General features: G+C 41.5%; 1 protein-coding gene across 3 annotated transcripts in view; it reads left to right on the top strand.

Annotated features, from left to right (window-relative positions):
* The window catches only part of PDGFRB (platelet derived growth factor receptor beta), an 81,014-nt gene that overhangs the window by 43,216 nt on the left and 14,876 nt on the right, over positions 1-22,922 (top strand). For all 3 annotated transcript variants that reach the window (XM_069969130.1, XM_069969131.1, XM_069969132.1), the window contains 13 exons: positions 2,203-2,268; positions 3,605-3,901; positions 4,781-5,047; positions 6,343-6,473; positions 7,377-7,542; positions 8,852-9,041; positions 9,553-9,668; positions 10,809-10,932; positions 11,155-11,375; positions 12,319-12,413; positions 13,391-13,523; positions 22,569-22,673; positions 22,775-22,885. In XM_069969130.1, coding sequence (XP_069825231.1) covers positions 2,247-2,268; positions 3,605-3,901; positions 4,781-5,047; positions 6,343-6,473; positions 7,377-7,542; positions 8,852-9,041; positions 9,553-9,668; positions 10,809-10,932; positions 11,155-11,375; positions 12,319-12,413; positions 13,391-13,523; positions 22,569-22,673; positions 22,775-22,885 — 1,978 coding nt within the window. In that variant the 5' untranslated portion in view covers positions 2,203-2,246. The remainder of the gene's footprint in view (positions 1-2,202; positions 2,269-3,604; positions 3,902-4,780; positions 5,048-6,342; positions 6,474-7,376; positions 7,543-8,851; positions 9,042-9,552; positions 9,669-10,808; positions 10,933-11,154; positions 11,376-12,318; positions 12,414-13,390; positions 13,524-22,568; positions 22,674-22,774; positions 22,886-22,922) is intronic.

Here is a 22,922-nt window from a genome sequence, read left to right as displayed (position 1 = left end):
TGTCTGCATTTCAATGGTTTCTTGTGGGAAAATTTGTTTTGCTTTAAGAGTGGATTTGGATTACAAGTACGGCCCGGAACGAATAATGCTCGAAATCCAAGGCACCACTGTATGGCATGAAATATGGTGGAAAGGTGGGAGCCTATAAAATCTTTAAGCTTTTTAGTATTGACCAATTCTATTGACTGTGGTTGCATAGCTATTGAGGGTAATTGTTCAAGTTAGAGCTGACTTGGCCCAATTTCACTAAATGAAGGTGGTGTCCACATTTTTACCATGTAACTTATATACAGAAGCCATTCAGCTTAGAATGGAAATTCCCTTGCTGATCTAGAGATGATTATTTCCCGTATGCCTTTGCACATCTGCTGGAAAGCACAATGTTCGTGATGTAGTCAATGTGTCAACACTCCTCTGCCTGCTCTTCCAGCTTTCTCCGCATTACAGCTGTTTTATCTCTCCAACCCAGGACAGTGGAGTTTTTAGGTTTTTTTTTTTTAATAAAGGAAATGTTACAAAGCAATGACCCTTGTACTTAAAGGGATTGTCTCAATGCTTCTCCAACCCTGGCAATTATTTATTTCCACCATCACATTATATGGAGGCCATTCAAATGAATGGCCCATCAAGTAAAACATGTGGTACTTTTCGTGAGTGACCAATAGCTCTGACCCACACAGGAGGAATCCTAAAGAATGGACCCTCCTCCCTGTGTGATACGGCACATCTGGTTACTCTAACTTCAATGTTAAGCTTTCATGTCTGTTGAACGCTGGATCTGGTGAGTCATTTACCCAGTAATATAACATGGCAGACACTCAGGCTGGACATGTAGTACATGGCAGGCTATGCCCGTCAGATAGATAGCTGCTCTGGCTTATCGCTCGGTGGAATAGAGAAAACGATCCGCTGTCGATCGTGTCATTGGCTGATCGTTTATTTAGGCCCAAACCTAAAATCATCGGTCACCCACGTGTCACCTGCGTGGAATAGCGGTGAGCGGCGGGCGACCGACAATTTGAGAAGCAGCATTCACTACCTAGCAGGGCTTCTCCTACGCTCCGTCTTCCTCCCCGGGTCCCACGGCGCAGCATCAGCTTCAGTGCGGCCTGACTGAGCTGACAGACCACTCAGCCAATCACAGGCCGGGAGCAGCGAGAAGCCCTGCTAGGTAATGTATGCTGCAAGGGGTGCAAGTATATCGGTAACGATGTCCCTGCAGCCCTCGCTAAACGATCATCGGGCCGTGGAATAGGGCCAGGAAACGAGCGTCGATCTATCAGATCTCGTTTACATCGTTGATCGGCCCGTGGAATAGGACCCTTACTCTTGTGGAGGCACCACATGTCATTTGACCTGGCTAGAAAAGGAAAAAAAAGCGATTCAGCATTTTTACGCCCTATCTCCGTAGGTCTCCTACAGAGCTGTCAAAGACAATGGTAGTAGCATTTGCAGCCTCCTACTGAGGTGGGAAAACAAGTGACTCCTCAAGGTTCCTCAGGGCTACCGGATAGCTCTTGCACATTGCAGTTTTTGTTGAGACCTCCTTGGGTTCCTCTTTGTTTTCTTTGTCGTCCTCTAACAAGTTGTTTAGTCCCTTTATACTTCTATGTTTCATTCCAGTTTGTCAAATATTTGCACAGAGAACGAAAAAGGATCATTATGTGGAGAATGAGAAGCACTGTGCAAGCGGGGATTGTGTGGGAAAAACATTGAAATAGGCCATTGTGTTAGGAGAAACGCTCACAACAGGAATGTGTACTGTACAAAGGCATAAGGGGAAGAAATACACAGCGAGAAAGTATATATGTATAATCATGTGGAAAAACAGCACCTTTATAAGCACAGGACAGGATCATACATACTTCCATCTATCCATCTAGAAATGGCGTAGATTAGTGATGAGCATGCTCGAGTCATCGTTCGGCATTTGGATGCTGGTGACTGAAGAACTTAGATGGAGCCCTAGAAAGTATGGGAAAACATGCCTATGGCCTATGGCTCCATGGTTTCCCAGACTCCCTAGGGCTGCATCCAACTTCTTCAGCCAGTGGTATTCCGATGCTGATTGATCGCAGTTGCGCTCATCTCTAGTATTGACCTATTTATCATCTATCTCTAGTATCTATATGAATGTCTATCTTCACTGGATTGCTTTGCCGCCACATCTAATGGGCTCTTTCCATTTATATCTCTGTACAGGATAATACACCTGAAGTCCTCGGCAAGAATCAAGAACCATAGAGATGAATCTACAACTATTTACAGGTATTATTTAGAAATATGGTTGAAAGAGGACATTGGTCACTAAGTTATAAAACATCATATAGTTCCATATATGACAAAGCAGATAATCTGTATTAGGCATACGACCATACACCTCCTCTCCAAGTATGGGTCAGCTGGGCGCAGGTCCAATGGAAGTAAAGATATTTACCATAAGGTAAAAATAAATAACCACATTTAAGAGACCGGTCTGGTCTCTTTATCAAGTGTCATATACAGCAATGAATTCTACTAAAAAAATATCTGTATTTAGGGACCTTTGTCTGGTAACACTGTGACAACAATCGTCGGACAGTCAGTGGGTTCAGTGTAGAGCCATTGGTGTCCACCATATGATGGATCTGCCACTGATGTTATTCTTGTAGTTCAGCACCTGTGAATTGGCAGAACCAAAGAAATAACAAAGCAGATCAAGGCTTAAAGTGTCACTGTCGTTCAAATTTTTTTTTGAAGTAATCAATAGTACAGGCGATTTTAAGAAACTATGTAATTGGGTTTATTAGCCGAAAAATACATTTTATCATGAAAAAGCAGTTTGAAGCTCTCCCCCTGTCTTCATGGTTCTCTTATGGAGAGGGGAGGGGTGGAGGGAGATGAGGCACCAAAACAGGACAACAAAGAGTTGATTTACAGCTACATCACCGAGCTATCTCCTCTGAAGTCAGCACTGACCTCTCTGACCTCTGAATACCGGCTTTCACACAGGTCCTGCTCTGTAATTCTTTGTTCTCTGCTCTCTGCTGGCGACTAATCTCCCTCCTCTCCCCTCCCCTCTCCATAGATTAGACAGGGCTCAACTGATGTAAAAGAGTCGAGATTTCCTGATAATGAGCAGTGAATGAGAGAGAGGAGGAGGGGGGGGGGAACCTGAGGAAAGTTTTTTTGAATGCAGATAATGGCATATTTGCCTAATAAACTCAATTGCAACGTTTCTTCAAATTGCCTGGACTATTGATTTCTGCAAAAGAAAAACGACAGTGACACTTTTAAGAAAGGACAGGCCACAGATTAGCAAGCATAAGTTAAAGGGGTTTTCTGGCCAAACTAGACTGAGGAGCAATGTACAAGATCGCTCATCAGTCACTGATCAGAAGGGTGCCAACCCAGCATCTGTGCCGATCAGCTGTTTGGCGCCCGCACTGCATAGTGAATGGAGATTGTCTTCATTCACTGTATAGTGGTGGCAACCTGTGACTGCAGCTCAGCTCCTGTTCACTTGAATGGAAGCTTTGCTGCAATTACAGATCGCCACCACTACACAGCGAATGGAGACAAACTGTATGGTCAATACCAATATAGTTCCCTTCATCTTGTCTAGGACTGTTAATTCTCTCGTGGACGGCTTCATCGCTGGACATCGACCGGAGTGAATCTGACATTATCCTTGCTCCATCCAGTTCTTTTTCAATAAGTTGTTCGGCAGAAGCAGCCATCGCTTGGAAACACGACGAGCACTTTATAAGTTCCCTGGTGGACGTCACTGACAACAGGTTCACTAGTACACTCACCCTGGATAATGTGACGGGTCAGAACACAGGATTGTACACTTGTGTATACAACAGTTCACTTTATCATGAAAAGCAAGAGGGGAAATCCGTCTACATCTTTGTACCTGGTAAGAGTGTTTGTATCATTTGTACTCGCACATATTTGATTATATTTATACTGATTTCTACACTGTATGTGATATAAGAACGTGGTGATAAAACAGGGCAGCCACTGGGGCTAGGTTCCATAGTGACCTTCTTCAATTACATTGAGCGCTTCATCCTCTGGGTTACTTTTCAATACCTTCTCTTGTACCCTATCAGCAGTGGCGTAGCTACCATTGAGGCAGACCACGCAACTGCTATGGGGCACAGGTGGTAGGGGCTGGGGTTCCCCATTGCAAAGTGTGGCCTGCCTCCATATTACAACACAGGGTCTCTGGGCAGCTCATCAGCTCTCAGAGCGGCCCCAGCGCTGCACCCCGCGCCACAGTTTTTTGCTATGGGGCACCATGAATCCTAGTTATGCTCCTGCCTATCAGTACCCTTTCTCATCTTTCTCATTCCCTATCCAGCTAAAGAGGATATATGAAAGGATATCTTTCATATATCCAGCCGTGCTTCCAGGACGTAAAAAATGCTCTTATTCTCTGGTACAAGGAGTCGAAGAGGCTTTCCCAAGCTCCTGATCTGCTGCAAGCTGTAGTGCTTCCTTTCTCCTCCTCCCTGCTTAATTGACACCTTGAAGCAGGATCAGGTATGGGAGAGAGGAATAAGGAGGTGTTACTGCCTGGTGGACTTAAGGAGCCTCTTTGACTCTTTATTCTATAGAATAAAAACATTTCTCTACATTCTAGAAGCACAGACAGATATATGAAAGGTACCATGTGTCTCCTTGACCTAACAGCTATCTAACAGTGTCAGCAGTTTGGAACCTGAATTGCAGCTGGCATATTCCCTTTAATCAATGTATTTTAATCTTTTTTTGTTTTTTTTTTATCATAAAGATCCCACTATGGTGTTTTTGCCAATAAAAGAAAACGATGAATTCATATTTGTGTCCATGCGGAGTAAAGCCACCATTCCCTGCCGTGTAACTAACCCCAACACCACCGTGACCCTCCATGAGAAGGCTAGTGATACCGAAATTCCATATCCTTATGACAACAAGAAAGGATTCATCGGGCATTTTGATGATAGCAATTACTATTGTAAGGCCTCCCTTGATGGAACTGAAGTCAGCTCGGATCTATATTATATCTACACTATACAAGGTAAAATTGCAGGTTTTTTCTTCCTACCTCAATAGGCAGCAGAAGAAAACGACAGTCAGGGCCTAAACACAGGAGCAGGCAGCAAGTATGTTTACTATACCCTACCGAAGAGCAATGACCTCTGTCATTTTGACAGGTTTCCCAGTTCCTCTACAGTAAGGGAAGAGTTTTGCATCCAAGCTTAGCTGCTCAACTCCCAAATGCTGAGCAGCAGATATAAAGTGTATGTAGTTTCTGGAGTCTTCACTTTTCCCTAGTATATGCCACCTTGGAGACTAGTTAGAGAGCAGGGACTCCTGTCTATTTGACAGGAGTCCCTTTTACTGTACAGTATTAAGCAATGTGCTATGCTATGCAGCACCATCTACTGCGAATTGTAGGCAGCCAGAATTTTATCTTTTAAATCTGTATCTGTAACCTGTGTATCAGAAAAACAAAGCTCTGAATAATATGAACATATCTGCAGAAATTTTACAGATACAGAATTTTGAATCTATAATGAAAAAAAGATACCAAATAGTAACATTAAAGTGTCACTGTCATTTAATTTTTTTTTGCAGAACTCAATAGTACAGGCGATTTTAATAAACTTTGTAATTGGGTTTATTAGCCGAAAAATGCTTTTTTATCATGAAAAAGCAGTTAGAAGCTCTCCCCCCTGTCTTCATGGTTCTCTTATGGAGAGGGGAGGGGTTGAGGGAGATGAGGCACCAAAACAGGACAACACAGAGTTAATTTACAGCAACATCATCTCCTCTGACATCAGCACTCACCTCTCTGACCTCTGAATAAGACTTTTACACAGGTCCCGCTGTGTAATCCTTTGTTCTCTGCTCTCTCTTGGTGACTAATCTCCCTCCTCCCCCCTCCCCTCTCCATAAAACAGACAGGGCCCGACTGATGTAAAAGATTCGAGATTTCCTGATAATGAGCAGTGAATGAGAGAGAGGAAGGGAGGGGTCCTGGGGAAAGTCTTTTTGAATGCAGATAATGGCATATTTGCCTAATAAACCCAATTACAACGTTCCTAAAATCACCTGTACTATTGATTTCTGCAAAAAAAAAAAAAAAAAATACGACAGTGACACTTTACCTTTAAGTGACAAACCAGAAGAATGCCTTTACCGAAATATGGTCAATCCTGGAGAACATCATCAATGACCAATCATCGATACAGGATCAGCTTACCTGCATTATAAAACTCATTGTGAATTTGGATGGTTTTATTATGGAACATATTTTATTAATATTTATACTGTGCAGCTTTCTCAGATCCCCTTCTTTTCCTTCTATAGTGTCGGATGACCTCAATGTGACCGTGAAAGCCTCAAATAGTATAGTAAAGATGGGAGAGAATATCACTATTTACTGCACAGTGATTGAAAATGAAATTCTAAAATTTAGCTGGGACTTTCCAGGACTTCAGGTATGTATATAAGCTATGATTCCGGTATAATAGTGCACCCATACATATGGTAAAGAAGCCCATTAAACACATCCATATAACCCTGACCCTGTGCTTCTTCTGTGGTAGATCATGGTAACCCATTGGCATTCATGATAAACCAGTTTACCTTGAATTGACAAGGATTCAGAGCAAATTGTTTTCGATTAAAGGGAATCCGTCACTAGGTTTATGATGCCTTAAATGAGGGCAGAATAAACTAGGGACAGTAATACTGAACAGATCGGTGTATTACTTATATCATTCTGTTCAGCCGATCTCCTAATATGCAGGAGAATCAGATTTTTGCCACACCCCTCCCCCCGCCCTCCAGCTGCTGATTGGCAGTTGACTGCCTATACACAGCATGGATAGATAACTGCCAATCAGCAGCTGGTGGGCAGAGTTTACAGCTTCTCATGAATATTGAGGACTACTGGGTTCATGCACATAATGGAGATGACTACTTATTGTCCAGGTTATTCAGTAGGAGATCTCTGTATCAGCTACACAGAACAATGTAAGTGATACATCATTCTGTTCAGCTTCTCTGTCACTAGTTTATGCTACCCTGAGATAGGACAGCCTAAACCTGCTGACAGAGTCTCTTTTAACAAGTGTTCTAATCTAACACATTGGCCCAGATTTATAGTTGAAAATTCACTGGGTATGTGTATACTTTAAAAGGCCTCATCCAGTAAATATAAATTTCAGAACTTGAATGATAAAATTAGGAAATCTTTGTAAATAAAATAGTCTGTTTATGTCTATATATTATGTCTATACTACTGAAGTATATGAGGCAGAGACATATCCCAATGACACTATTTATTGAAGCTGTGATACTCATGCCTTGGCCATGCTAAATGTCCTTTCCAATTACAGGCTCAGAGGCCACATCTAATAGAAAGTAAGATGGGAATTAATTCAGTGATTTCTCATCTGATAATAACAGACGCCAGTCTGGAGGACTCTGGAAATTACACCTGTATGGTGGAAGAGACAACACAAGGAATCTCTGACCACAAAAGTGTTTACGTAGAAGTGAAAGGTATATACTTTTATTATACTTCGTCTTTATGTAACAAACCAATATAGAACTGTCAGTCTAATCCATTTAAAGAGTCATTTAACAGCCTTCTAAATTATGAGCAGGCTAGAGGCTGTGCTGAGCTGCAGGATGCATGCCTCCCTTCTACCCCACCTATTGACATGCATGTCTCAATGCTGAAAGATGACAGCAGGCAAGCATCCTGCACCATAGCTCACTCTTGACACGTTGAGCTCTGAACATGATCTATACTGATGTGAATGGGACTGAACAGCAGTATCACACACAACCTTCTGACAGGTGTGGCACTGTTCTGGATATAAGCAGCCCTGTTTCTCTAAATCAACACAAATCTTCTAGTCTTCAAAACAGTAGACACTATTTACAGCATGATCCGCACCAGGTTCAGGTGAACGTTTATAGTCCAATAGGGAAGTCCAAAAGTCCAATAGAGAAGTCCAATAGTCCAATAGGGAAGTCACAAAGATATTAGTTCAGCAGCTTAATTTTGAAAACTAACAATGATAAAACTTCAACAACAACTTCAAAAAAAACAAAAGTTTTTAAAGTGACAGAAAGCCTTTAAGTCTTTCTCGATAAGTTTTATGCCCAAGGCCTTCCACCATTATTGTAGCCAATATCCTTTTGTAGGAGAGGCCTCTAGAACTGGACACAGTATTCCAGAGGGGGTCTATTTAGAAGGGTCACTATATCATACAGCTTAGCATTCAATTAGTTTTCCCTATCTCCAATCATCAGGAACATCTCCTGTTAGAATGGATTGGTTATACACATCAGTCATGGGTGCCAAATCTATACAACTAGACTCAATGCCCTTTAGAGACCCTGTAAAACTGAACATAATCCATAGGTAATATGTCCACCGTTAATATACATTAATGAACCATATCCCTTTTGGGGAAAACCATCTTCTTATCGGGCCATCAAAAGTAAACTTTCCCAAAAACTTATCGGGAGAACTTACCCATGCCTGTTGAGTAGCATGATATTGGTGCATGAGTCTAAAGGTGACTCACCCAATGGGTAGAAGTCTCCATCTGTACTGTTTAGTCTTTTAGTATTGGTCCAGGATGTTCTTGTTACAAAATCAACTTCCTTTGCCTTTTCCTGTTGAGGACCATTTGATTTCTGATCCAACATATGTGATGTCTCGTCCGTCATTTTTCTTAGATGAACATAAAAAGTCCAGTAAACCCCTTTTTGAGACCATTCATCACTCTACAGATCTTATGGGATGATTTCATCTTGAACGTCTACCTAAAACTCTTTATATCATCTCTCCTATTAGAAAAAGGTTTTGTAACACTCCTGGCCGATGAAACAGAGATAACCGTCAATCTGCACCAAAGCCTTCCACTGGAAGTATTCATCGAAGCCTACCCTCCACCTACTGTCGAGTGGCTGAAAAATGGTGTCCCGCTAACAGGAGATTCCACCAGTCAATTGAATGTTGTTAACAGAAACATTTCCATAAACAAGTAAGTGTTCTCATATTCTTAGTGAAGACGTTATCCAAGATTAGAATAAGGATCTGGGTTATTTCCTGAAACAGTCCCTCTTTAAAAAGTGATTAGAGATGAGCGAACCGGGTTCGGGTTCAAGACGATCCGAACCTGAACGATCGGCATTTGATTAGCGGGGGTTGCTGAACTTGGATAAAGCTCTAAGGTTGTCTGGAAAACATGGATACAGCCAATGACTATATCCATGTTTTCCACATAGCCTTAGGGCTTTATCCAAGTTCAGCAGCCCCCGCTAATCAAATGCCGAAAGTTCGGGTTTGGATCAACTCGAGCTTGCTCGAGGTTTGCTTATCTCTAAAAGTCGTGTATCTGTTAATGTAGTTAGGTCTCAATAAGTACATGTTCACGTCGGAATTTTATGATTTGCCACTTTGGCAGTAGGCAGGTGGCAGGAAATTTCTTTATTACTAAAAAACGACAGACCTACTGGTGGTAGGAAACATACTGACATAGACTATATTTCCAGGTATGCCAGTGTTTTGCACCTTGTGAGAGTGAAAGAAAAAGATGGCGGTAACTACACAATCAGGGTATATAATGAGGATGATGTTAAAGCTATTCATTTCGACCTTCAGATAAATGGTGAGTTTTTGTTGTTGTTTATTTTTTATTCAAATTTGTTAGCGATATAAGACAATGGACATTATAGGATAGGATTCTCTCCTATGAAGGTAACTCCTAAAAGGTATATTCTGGACCTAGGCTAAAATTTCTATTGTGCTGGACCCCTTACAAAATAGAGAAAATAATACTTACCTAGCCCACGTCCCCACTGCTCAAATTTGTTATCAATATATAATACAATGGACATTATAGAATCTTTTCTCCTATGAAGGTAACTCCTAAAAAGGCTAAAATGTATATTGTGCTGGGCTCCTTACAAAATAGAGAAGATAATACTTACCTAACCCACGTCCTCCCTGCGCAAATTTGTTATCAATATATGAATATATAAGACAATGGTCATTATAGGATATAAGATAATACTTACCTAGCGCACGTCATCACTGCTCAAATTTGTTAGCAATATATAAGACAATGGACATATAGGATCTTCTCTCCTATGAAGGTAACTCCTAAAAAGTAAATTCTGAACCTAGGCTCAAAATTTATATTGTGCTGGGCTACTTACAAAATAGAGAAAATAGTACTTACCTAGCCCATGTCCCTCACTGCTTCCCAGCAACTCCCGTCTGACTATGTCCCGTCCTGCAATCTTCTTTCTTCCTGCTTCCGAGATGAGTATTCAGAAGCAGAACCTGCTGGATTAGTCAATCACTGGCCGCAGTTGTGGTCCATCTCGGTCAGTGATTGGCTTAATCAGCAAGACTCGGTCCTGAGCGCTCATCAAGGTATAGTTCTGAGAAGGCCTGAGGTAGGGAATGGAGCATCTGGGAGCAGAACTGGTAGGACCTATTCTCTTCCCCGGATAACCCTTTAAGAGAATATTTGACAAGCTTTTTGATATTTTAATGTATTTAGTGCAAATTATTTGATTGTTGTGGGCAATTTTATTCAATTTTATTTATTTTTGCGTTACACTTGAGAATTTTCACCCTTAGGTTTATTTTATTATAATTCATGGGGTGGGAAACGATATAGCCTAGGTTGCCTCTGTTAGGTGGGCGTAGGACTGTCCCTCCAAACTATCTTCCAAGATGGCCACAATCTCACAGGCTGATGGAAGTTTAATGTGATATATTGTTCTTTTCATTCTTTTAGTTCCAGTTGAAATACAGGAAATAATTGACTCCCATCCAACAAATGGTGGCCAGTTAGTGACATGTGTGGGCAAAGGAATGCCAATGCCAAACATCACCTGGTTCTTCTGCAGTGGAACAAAAAGGTGAGTATCTACAATTGCAGTAAAGCACAGTGCTGCACGACTGCAGGACGGTTAGGAGTTGAGCATGGGGTAACCCTTTTTTGAGACTGAGTGGGGTGGAGTCAGATGACCTCACACCAGCATCCTATTACTGTATGCCTTTTCTTGTACTGTATGCCTATTCTTTTTTTTATTTATATATATATATATACACTAATTGTTTTGTTCCCTATAAACCATCAGGTGTAGCAGTAAGAGTTGGGAGCTGTGGAAACCCCTGGATCACATAACATCACAAATGGATTTCGACATGAACACCACCTATAGCCAGCCAGAATATGGAACTTACCAAGTGAAGAGTATACTCCATATCCGAAGTATAGGAGATTCTCTCTCAGTACGTTGTGCGGGGGAGAATGAGCTTGGCATTCAACACCACCGAGACGTAACTCTTGTGCCTCACTGTAAGTGTGTCATTATTCACATCAGTGAACTGAAAGCTAGTCTATATTACAGCAGTGCCCCATCTTAAAAGTAACTTATAATCACTTATAACTTATATCACTTTCACGCTGCCAGAGTCATGGAGATGGTGCCCAGGTAGTTCCCGCGCTGCTAGCCTTGATGATAAATCTTTCCCTATACCATACTGATAGACTGGTGGAATAGGCAAAAGCCCGCCCCAATGACTTGTGGTTCCGGCAGCATGAAGCAGTTGACAGATTCCCTTTAAGTATAGGATATGTGTTTAATATACTTACTAGGCTTTCAGTTCCACTCCTTGAACCCTCACCAACTGTTCTAATGAAGGTCTGTATTCTGGTCAATATTTTAGTCAGTACCAGGGCCAAGTTCAAAACACAGAGAAGGGTGCAAATCTTTTCATTATATTGCAATCTTAATTCTAAATAATTGTTCATTGATATTTAAGGAGTATTTCTGAGGGTTTTTTTAAAGCTATATAAGTATAGTTTTAAAATAGCTATACTTACCTACCCCCACTCCCCTGCAGCTCCTGCTGCAGCTCCCATTCGTCTCCTTCTCATCTCACACTGCTCATTACTGCTACCTGCTTGCAAGAAGAAAGGTAAGAACTGGACCTGACCACTCAGCCAATCACTGATCGAGATGTGACCCCTGTGGCCAGGGGTTGGCTGAGAGGGCAGGTCCTGCTTTGACTTTACATCTGGTCTTGGAATCAGACGGAAGAGATTAGCCACAGGAGACTGGAAGGAGCCCAGCAGGAGCTGGGGGGACAAGGGGTGGGTAAGTATAGCTTTGTTTTCTTGTCTTTAGAACCCCAACAATATATAAATTTTGTAGGGATAAAACAATACCCCTTCAAGCATTTTATTTTCGTAAGCGTCTGACTACATATATATACATAAAGATATTTGTTTGTTTCAGATTTGACCTTTAAAGTCGTCCTAATCTCCGCAGTTCTGGCCCTGGTTGTGCTGTTTCTGATTTTCCTTATAATCCTTATTGTTCTGTGGCGAAAGGTATGTCTTTCCTGTTTTGTTTTTTACATTTTAACAGGCTATAGCTGTATCCATGTTTTCCGGAGCTCCCTAGGGCTGCATCTAACTTCTCCAGATGCCGGGAGTCAAATACTGAGTGTTCAGGTTCAGAAGAACCTGAATGTTCTGTAAGTTGTCTGTTCACTACTTATCACCTATTCACACTCCGAGCATATTCCCCTATTCTCGGAACTGGTGGTGGTCTCAGTCGAACACTCACTTATTATATATTTATCACACATACTGTGAATAGGTGAGGTTTAATTGTAAAATCCCTGGTAGTCAAGAGCAGTCAAGAATTTAATAGCGGAGTCCATAGTGGTTAAAGTTAGTGAAGGTTTATAGGCTCTAAATGTGGAGGTTTGGCCAGATTGGGCCAAAGACATGATGACAATAGGCACTGGGTTGTGTTACCCTAAAACTATTATTATCCACTGGCTGACTTTTATTTTGTTAAAGGGGCTGTCAAGGATAAAACAAAGGATATCCTTTTCACATGGTAGGCTATCAATAGTTGTTCGTCGGATGCCGACAACACTCGTGCTACAGTGAAAACGGAGTCGGAAGCCATTGGTTCGGTTCCCTGTATAGCAGCAGCACCAGGGTACTTGGCTCCTATTAAAGTGAATAGTATCCGAGGCTGCAGTACATCGGTGCTGCTATTACAAAGGGGACAGGGTGAACTGATTACGCCTCCATTGTCGTTGTAGTGCTGGATGCTTTCTGTGATCTATAAATACAAGAGAAACAAGCCTAGGCTACACGTTTGGGCACAATAAATACTGAATACGTCCCTCCATTTTCTGTCCTAACTGGGATTGGAAGCCTTCCATTATACGTCGCATATGGTTGGATCTCATTCTAGCGTGGCCCAAAAAAAAAAAGTGAAGGAAAACAATTGAGCCGAGAAAAAAATCATCTGTAAGTTACATCTGTTACATCTCCTCTTAAATCTGCAGAAACCACGTTATGAAATTCGGTGGAAGGTGATTGAGTCGATCAGCCCTGATGGACATGAATACATCTATGTGGATCCTCTGCAGCTTCCTTATGACTCAAGCTGGGAAATTTCGAGAGACAAACTCGTTCTAGGTAATTGCAGAAGTGGACAGAGCGTGCTCGGTAGAGTGGAGATCTTAGGCCAAACAATAGCATATATATTATATATTAAAGGGGTTTGTCCCGACACAAAACATCCTTCATATAAAAACAACACAACGGTGTTGTTATCACATTTGTCAAGTATGTCATTGAGATATCAGTAAAAAGGTCGGACTGGCCCACCGGAGGACCGGAGAATCCTATGGTGGGCCCCCATCTTTACAACCTGCACAAACACTGACTGACATATTGGTTCTTTGTTGTTGGGCCCCCAGGATCATTTGCTCTGGTAGGCCCCAGATACCACAGATACTGTATGTCGAGGTATACCATGCAATAGCTGTGGTTTCCCATTGAATATAATGGGATAAATGTAGTGTGCTAGTGACTATGCTGGGAACATTTCCCGAATGTATGCTTTATTTTGGTTTTCAAAAAGGTTATAAACTATGCCTTTGGATCCTCCAGAAAAGTATATGTTCAGTATATGGACCAAGCATAGTCACTAGTAGATGACTTTAGATTAGAGATGCGCGAACTGGCCGAGGTTCGGGTTCGTATGAACCTGAACTATTGGCTTCTGATTCCCGCTGTCTGCCCGCTCCATGGAGAGGGTGGATACAACCTTGAAGACCGCCTGGAAAACTGGGATACAGCCATAGCCATAGGCTGTATCCCAGTTTTCTAGGCGGTCCTCAGTCTGTATCCACCCTCTCCACGGAGCGGGCAGACAGCAGGAATCAGAAGCCGAGAGTTCAGGTTCATACGAACCCAAACCTCGACCGATTCGCTCATCTCTACTTTAGATCCATTAATCTTAGTGGATCGGCCAGCATGTATACCAGTGACATAGTAGGGATCAGCTCCAGGAGGCTTCTTTTTCCGCTGCACTGTTCCTCAATGTTTGTAGGCCAAGTACCCTCTACTCCAAGGGTGGTCATGCCACTGAGGAGGACCATAAGGCTTAAATGGATCCTTAAACTGAGGGTGAGTGGATGGAGCTTTAGGAGTCTACTAGTTCTGTGGCAGTGTTTTTCAATGTTGGTCACCAAAGTACCTACTATTTTAGGGATGGTCAGCGGCCTATCTCTCCCTACAAATCCAAAAATTTGACCCTTCTTTCCACCAACATCATCTGTGGAAAGTCAGGAGACCATCATACACCAAGTTGAATGTGGATTGACCTCCAGAAGCCTTCCTGGCCTGCTGCAGTGTTTCCCAATGTTTGGAGGCCAAGTATCTCAAGTATGGGTGGTCATGCCAAAGGGCAAAACCATAGGGCTTCTATAGGGCACGTGAAAAACAAAGCCCAGCCTTGGTTGGTCCTATCCCTGTGACGTTGTGTGGAAAACACCTGTACAAGACTCTCTGTCTAGAGAAACTGCTTTATTACCAATAATTTGTTAATTTGGGCTTTAATTCTTTGCTAAGGGCCCATAGCTTTTGTATGTATACTAGCATCCTAGCTAAATATATTATGTTATGTTATGATACGTAATGTACTCCCTTCAATACCACAGGTTCTAGAAGGTCGCACCTCACAGATCTAGCCACCTGCAAAGGAAAAAAAACCTCCACCGTGCCAGCTACACGGCTTTATATTGCTGTATAATACAATAATAGCGCTTTCTATGTGTGATTAAGAACATATGGCTCTGGAATACTCTCCCACCTAGTTTGTGCAGTAAATGTCAGTGTATCTAAGCATATGCTTGCTAAAAATGTAAAGTATAAATATCATCTTCTCATATGCTGCACTGCTTCACTACTTTTTATAGCTCTGACTGCAATTACATCATGTTAGGCTCAGGAATCACCGGTTAACTTACAATGTATAGTCATTTATTCTAGAAACTGGGTTTACAGGACTGGGATATTGATGGTCTATGTTTAGGATATAGGCCATGAATATCAGATAGATGGGAACGGTCTAACTCCTTCTCTCACTGATCAGCTGATTGAAGAGACCATGGCTCTGCATCTCTTTCATTGTTTACCAGGTACAGCGCCATATACTTTGTAGTGGTGCTGTTTGGTATTGCGGCTCAATGCTGTTTGGTTCTATTCAAGTCAATGGGACTAAGCTTCAATTTTTTAAGCATTTGCCATTTATATGTAGAAGACTTTCCCAACCTTGTTTGGCTCTTTCCACATGTTCCATCAGGGCCTATAGTCGTAGTGTGGGTTCTTGCTTGCACTCCTTCTATAACTTGGTGTCTAAAACTGCTGAAAAGACTAACTTTCAAGATTGAAAGTTATCCCCTATTTACAGGATAGGTGTTACCGGTGGGCGTACCATCTGAGCCCCTTAGAAAAGCAAAGCAGCTCTAGCCGGTCCATTTATTTGGGTGACTTTCGACCTTTATTCTCATTATCAGTAGACCTTATCAGTGCACCTTGTAGTAGAGTAGTACTTAAGGCCCTATAACATAAAGCGAATATCGGCCGTATTCAGCCCAGTATTGGCCGTTCCGGCCAATAATCACTTAGTGTGATGCTGCGTTTACACGAAACGATAATTGGCCCGATCGTACGATTAACGATGTCGGAGTACCGATTTTCTTTTTCATAACGATCAGTGTTTAGACGGTACGATATATCGTACGGAAAATTCGTTTTGCAATCGTTTTGCGATTGCTTAAGCCTATCTCACACATTGGTTAAATTGGCGAACGACTGTTCACATAGAACGATCTGCGAATTTTTTGCGAACGATCAACGACGATTTGAGAACTTGTTCAAAGATCAAAATGAACGATTTCTCGCTCGTCGTTTCATCGTTCACTGCGTTTTCACGTACGATTATCGTTCGAATTCGCAGTTCGAAACGCAGCATTATATAGAAGACAACGATCAGCTGACATGTATGATGTAGGCTGATTGTTGTCTTTCAACATGTTGAAACGTCAACGATCACGATAGCAACGATATGCTGCCGTCGCTCCATATAATAGGAGCGGCAGCAGCAGTCCGCCGCTATCTTCTATAGCGATCACCAGGGCAGCCCCCACACAGTTCCCCGCGGCCCCAGGCTCTAACACGCTCGCTGCCGACGAGTGTAATAGCGCCAGCAGTGAGCGAGGAGCAAGCTCAGACCTTTACTTCATAACTATGAATTTTCCAGGATACTAAATTGATGACGCATTCTTAGGATATATAATTGATATATGATCGGTAAGGGTTCAACCCCCCAAAAAGTTCACTGGTCCCAGAATAAACAAGCTGGACTGCCACATGTGGTTGTGCCTGGTACTGCAGCTCTCCATTCACTTGAATAGGCTGTGTATGTCCTATGTAAAAAGTCTCACTGCTAAAATTGCACCGGTATAAATTACAGATAAAGGTCACAGGGATTATGCTGGGGAATTGCTGTATTTGCCGTTACTTCTGCAGGGTGATTACGTCTGATCTTTCGCTCTCTGGTGAGCAACTAATACAGCTGTCTGGGCATACTGTATACCCTGGGTGCTTGGTGTCAGTAAGGCCAGACGCTGCCTAGGCCATAGATATTAAGGTACAGGCCTGGCAGTAGTTAAACCTAGTTTACACACTTCAATTCTTGGCTAATGGTGATCACCTCCTCTAGCTAGATAGACTTGCCCACATATGTCATATCCATACCTGTCAGCGTGCTATCCTTTACGCCATTCAAACTCCATTCAGCTCTGCCAGGATTAATAGCACATCAGGCATTCAAATTATACTAGTGTCAGAAAATAAAGCCGCCCCCCCCCCCCCCCTACACCCCGTACCAGCTCATAGAGACTTTACTGCCGGCTTCCTATTATACTTTATTGCCAAAAGAGACAGAGATGGCATATATGTATATACACAGAATGCAAATGGTCGTCTTTGCCTTCAGCGAGATGGTAGATTGTAAAATAAACTGCAGTGAGTTATCATTATCACAATGTGCTAGGATTTTTAATGGGAAAAGAAATAATGATAGGCAAAGGCTGCCCCCATGAGGCCAGTATAGGTACTTTCATCAGTAATAATGGAAACATTCCTATACATATATAAGATTGTTGCCCATAAAGGTATAGTGTAGTTTGGAAATTATAATAACACTATAGCATTTATAACAGCAAACTTCTAGATTGAATTATAGGAATTTCACTGTGCATGGATAAAAGACAGTGCCTTATGAGCATATTCAACCCCCTACCAAGCCAACAGATATAGATATAGGGGGAGATTTATCAAACATGGTGTAAAGTGAAACTGTCTCAGTTGCCCCTAGCAACCAATCAGATTCCACCTTTTATTTCTCACAGACTCTTTGGAAAATGAAAGGTGGAATCTGATTGGTTGCTAGGGGCAACTGAGCCAGTTTCACTTTACACCATGTTTGATAAATCTCCCCCATAGGTTGTTCCAGATATAAATTAAAATATAATTTTTTTAAGTTGTCAGTCTTGCAAATTTCTACAAATTTTGGGATACAATATTTTGATGCACATTTTCTAAATCTTATTATTTCCCATGAACAGGTCATACGTTGTCATTATGGGAACCCCCTTTAAGGCTAAGGGACTATTATGTGATCTCTCTCTACCCCGATGGGAGCGCTAATAGTTAACAAGTATATACAATAGCATATATAACCCACTGCTCTGTACTTTTGGAGGCTATTTCTAAAGCACAACTGTATACATTTATCCTGTATAAGGCCATATATGCATTCAGAATGTGCTCAGAATGCAGTGGAAACCACATCCCCATTTCTCCCCCAATAGCTATGCAATGCTGATGATAATCCCAGCATACGCGGAGACACAGCCTAAGGAGAACTGTTTTGTAAAAAAAACTAACACAGAGACGTTCCCTTTAAATTTGAAATGCAATGGTATGCATATATATATATATATATATATATATATATATATACTTAATAAGATTTAATTATTTTATTTCATACCCCACCTTTTTGAGTCTTTGGGTTAGTTTGGCATAGAATATACATATAACAACCTGTTCCTTTACATACATTTCTCTTCGCACATTGGTCGCACTTCTCATGAATCAGTATCACACCCAGATGAGATGTTAATTGAAATCTTCTGTATATCACTAGGGCTCAATTTACAGAATCACAGATCCGTAGTCCCCAGCAGTGTTATATTTCACAGGTAACGCCATATGTGTAACGTCTGATGACAAGCAGTAAGGTTCAGAGTACACTGCTAGATAAATAGATAGATAGATAGATAGATAGATAGATAGATAGATAGATAGATAGGAGATAGATAGATAGATAGATAGATAGATAGATAGATAGATAGATAGAAGATAGATAATAGAAAGATAGATGGGAGAGAGATAGATGGGAGATAGATAGATAGATAGATAGATAGATAGATAGATAGATAGATAGATAGATAGATAGATAGATAGATAGAAGATAGATAATAGAAAGATAGATGGGAGAGAGATAGATAGATAGATAGATAGATAGATAGATAGATAGATAGATAGATAGATAATTAGATGGACATGAGAGATAGATAGATAGATAGATAGATAGATAGATAGATAGATAGATAGATAGATAGATAATTCGATAGATATGAGATAGATAGATAGATAGATAGATAGATAGATAGATAGATAGATAGATAGGAGATAGATATATAATTAGATAGATATGAGATAGATATGGTGCATTTACACAGAGAGATTTATCTGACAGATTTTTTAAGCCAAAGCCAGGAACAGACTGTATACAGAGATCAGATCATAAAGGATAGACTGAGATTTTACCTCTTTTCAAATCCATTCAAAATCTGTCAGATAAATCTGTCTGTGTAAACGCACCAATAGATAGATAAATAGATAGATAGATAGATAGATAGATAGATAGATAGATAGATGAGAGAGAGTTGAAATGTAGCTATTTTTCTGTACCTGTTTTGATGGAATAAATCCCTTTTTTACCACATGTTGGAGTGTTGCTGACTGTATGTGGGATCCCCGGCCAAGGGACTTTCTCTGCAAGCATCCACTTCATTGCTTTTGGATGTACGGAGATCAGGGGAGTCAAACTCTGGCCTACCAATATATACCACCGATACACTAGACCCCATACATCTTATGCGGCCTATATATACACCTGATGTGCATCCCTAACTACTCTAAAGCACCAGTTAGACTACCTAGGGGTGCACATCAGGTGTATATAGAGATGCATTACAGTATTTATCCACGGGACCTGCCATGTGTGGCAGTAATGCATCTCCTATCATTCATCTCCAGGAACAACCCACACCACTCTCACGCAGTGCCCCACTGCTGGTAAGCATTGCCTTTCCTTCTCCCTGTACCTACCTATACTTGTCATGCTTGTCCAGCCATAGCAATTGTGTGCTGGGAACACCATTTGTTTTGCTTCTCCTTGTACTGTACCTACCTATTACCATTTGTTGTCCAGGAGTAAAAAAAAAAAAGGTTGTTTATGCTCTTCCTCTTTAGGATTTGACATAGCGTAGGTCCTAGGGTCCCCAACCCACTTTGCAATGCACGATCATACATTTGCAAAAACAGCGCCACCCTGTCCTCTGGTTGTGTGTAGTAATTCAGCTCAAGTCACTTTAGTGGAACTGAGTTGTAAACCCACTAAGCCTGGATAAGCCCTTTGGACAAGTTTGCTGTCATATGTTTTATCTGATGAGAAGGAAAAAAAAAAACTAATTTCTTTACATTACATTCACAAACCTTGTCATTGTGAAGTGTAAAAATCTGGTGGTGCGTGGCATTTATATTCAGCCCCCCTTAGTCAGTACCTTGTAGGACCACTTTTTGCTGAAACCAGCTCCAAAACTTGTGGGGTATGTCTCGAACACATTTAGAGGCTGACATTTTTGCCCATTCTTCTTACTAAAATATCTCAAGCTCAGTCAGACTGGATAAAGACATCTGTGAACTGACATTTTCAAGTCTTGCCACAGTTTTTCAATGGGATTTGGGTCTGGACACTTGGCTTTATTGACGTCACTACACTACCCTTTTATTAACCCTTATAGGCTAGACCTGAGGGCCTCACAGTATATGGCCTTTGGGCGCTCTATGGTGAACTCTGCTTTGCGAGAGGGACCTATATAGGGGCATCTTCTTCCTAAGTCCCCGTTTGTGCTGCTGGTAGGACGAGAGGGAAGCTTTGGTTATGAAGATAACTTGTTTTCCCTAAGTCCTAAAAGCAGCACAAGCTACCCTCCCTTATGATAGGTTGTACTGTTATCTCTTAATAATTGCTCACTGAGCTCCCCTCTTTTGGCTAGCCTATTCTTCTTCCATCTGTCCTACCAGCTTACAGGGGCAAAATACCAAATTTGTGCTGCTGTTAGGACTAAGGGAAAACAAGTTATCTACATAACCAAAGCTTCTTATGGCTTCCTATCAAAAATGGCTTTCTTCTTCCCACTGTTCCATAAAGGCTAGATTTGTGGATTACATGACAAATAGTTGTCATGTGGAGCTGTGGATTTCTGCATATCCTTCACTGGGACCATGGGCCTTTTGGCTGTTCCTCTAGTTGGTGCTCTCCGTGTCGGGGCTGTTTAGGTGGACGGCCGTGCCTTGGTAGGTTTGCTGTTATGCTTACGCTTTAAGGTGAGGGATTGAACAGTGCTCCATGACATGTTCTATCACTTACATTTGTGTTCCTTGGTTTGATCACTAATGTTCTCTAACAAAACTCTGAGGCCTCACAGAGCAGCCATAGTTATACGGAGAGGAAATTACTCATTTACCAGTGACTTCTGAAGGCGATGGGTCATGCTGGATTTCTTGATTGATAGATAGATAGATAGATAGATAGATAGATAGATAGATAGATAGATAGATAGATAGATAGACATATTTTACTTTGGCTCCTGAGCAGGTTACCACTATTTTTTCAGTCCTAATAAATTATTTCAAGTATGTTTCTTTTACCTGCCATTGCTTCATACCTACCCATTGCATACTTTATTTTCACCACTAGATGTCACTGTTTACCAAGAAACAACCCTCCACTCTTTTTGTTGCTGTCCTGCAGTTCCACCAGTTTACACTATATATGCTCTAGCTCCACAACACCACACATCAACAGCATTTTTATCATTGTATGGGATTAGACTATATGATTCATCATATAAACAAAGGAAAGTTTCCCTTCCTGCAGTTCCATAGCACACTGTACTTTTCTCACTGGAATCACCTTCATAATTTAGATCAGGGGTGGGGAACTTTCAGCCCTCCAGCTGTTGCAAAACTACAATTCCTCAAATGCCTGAACAGCCTTTAGCAGCTATAAGTGCACAGTATACAGGTATCATGTTGGCTCACTGGTTATCATTGCTACCTTGTTGCACTGGGGTTCTCGGTTCAAATCCCACCAAGGTCAACACCTGGAAGAAGTTTACACACTAACAGGTTAAACTGTAATGCAAGTTATGACATCCATTGGGGACAAGGAGTAATGACAATCTCTACAATGCTTGGGGGTATGAATAGTAATATGTATACAGTATGGCTGGCATTTACAATGTGAACAGACCTGGGTTGCATTTGTAAAACCTGAGCATATTGTGCATAGTTAGTAATAAGAGCTTCATTTTTATCCCTTTGTTCTTGAAAAGATAAGTTGCCACCAGAAGAATCTGACAGTGGCTTATCTGCTCTCTACAATTAAAACACAATTTCTTGGCTCAGCCATATGTTCATATGTATGGGGACCTCTATTACATCTAGAAGACTTTATGCACGAATAAGGGAGATCGGGATCAGCGATCAGCAACCTTGTCCAACACTGTACATATAGTATCATTGAGAAAGTAAACATTGTTTATTGTTTCTGCCTTCTCTAAGATATGCGGTGATATAGCAATTGCTATAGGGGCTGTGGTGAGAGAGGCTTTGATATGTAATATTGGCTACCTGCAGTCACCACTAGGGGGCCTGACTGCATACAGATGTATACAGCTCCCACTGAGTCCCTCTGGTAGTAGCAAGCGTTACATATTGTAATAATTCCGTTTCTTCCATTTTTATTTTCAGGCCGAACACTTGGCTCTGGGGCGTTCGGCCGAGTGGTAGAAGCTACGGCTCATGGATTAGGACACGCTCAGTCAACCACAAAAGTGGCTGTAAAGATGCTGAAATGTAAGTTTTGAAGAATTTCTCTGGTTAGGATTGCAGAGGGTTATTTTTACTTTTTTTTTTTTTTCTTCAAAATTACATGTTATTCTCCTTCTGTCTTGCAGCCACTGCTCGGAGCAGCGAGAAACAGGCTCTTATGTCAGAGCTGAAGATTATGAGTCATCTCGGGCCGCACTTAAACATTGTCAACTTGTTGGCTGCCTGCACCAAAGGAGGTAAATGCAGGTGCAATGTCTACCCCCAATGCCTTAT

This window comes from Dendropsophus ebraccatus, chromosome 1 (assembly GCF_027789765.1).
Source record: "Dendropsophus ebraccatus isolate aDenEbr1 chromosome 1, aDenEbr1.pat, whole genome shotgun sequence".
NCBI lineage: Eukaryota > Metazoa > Chordata > Amphibia > Anura > Hylidae > Dendropsophus > Dendropsophus ebraccatus.
This window is presented reverse-complemented; position numbering and strand designations above follow the sequence as displayed.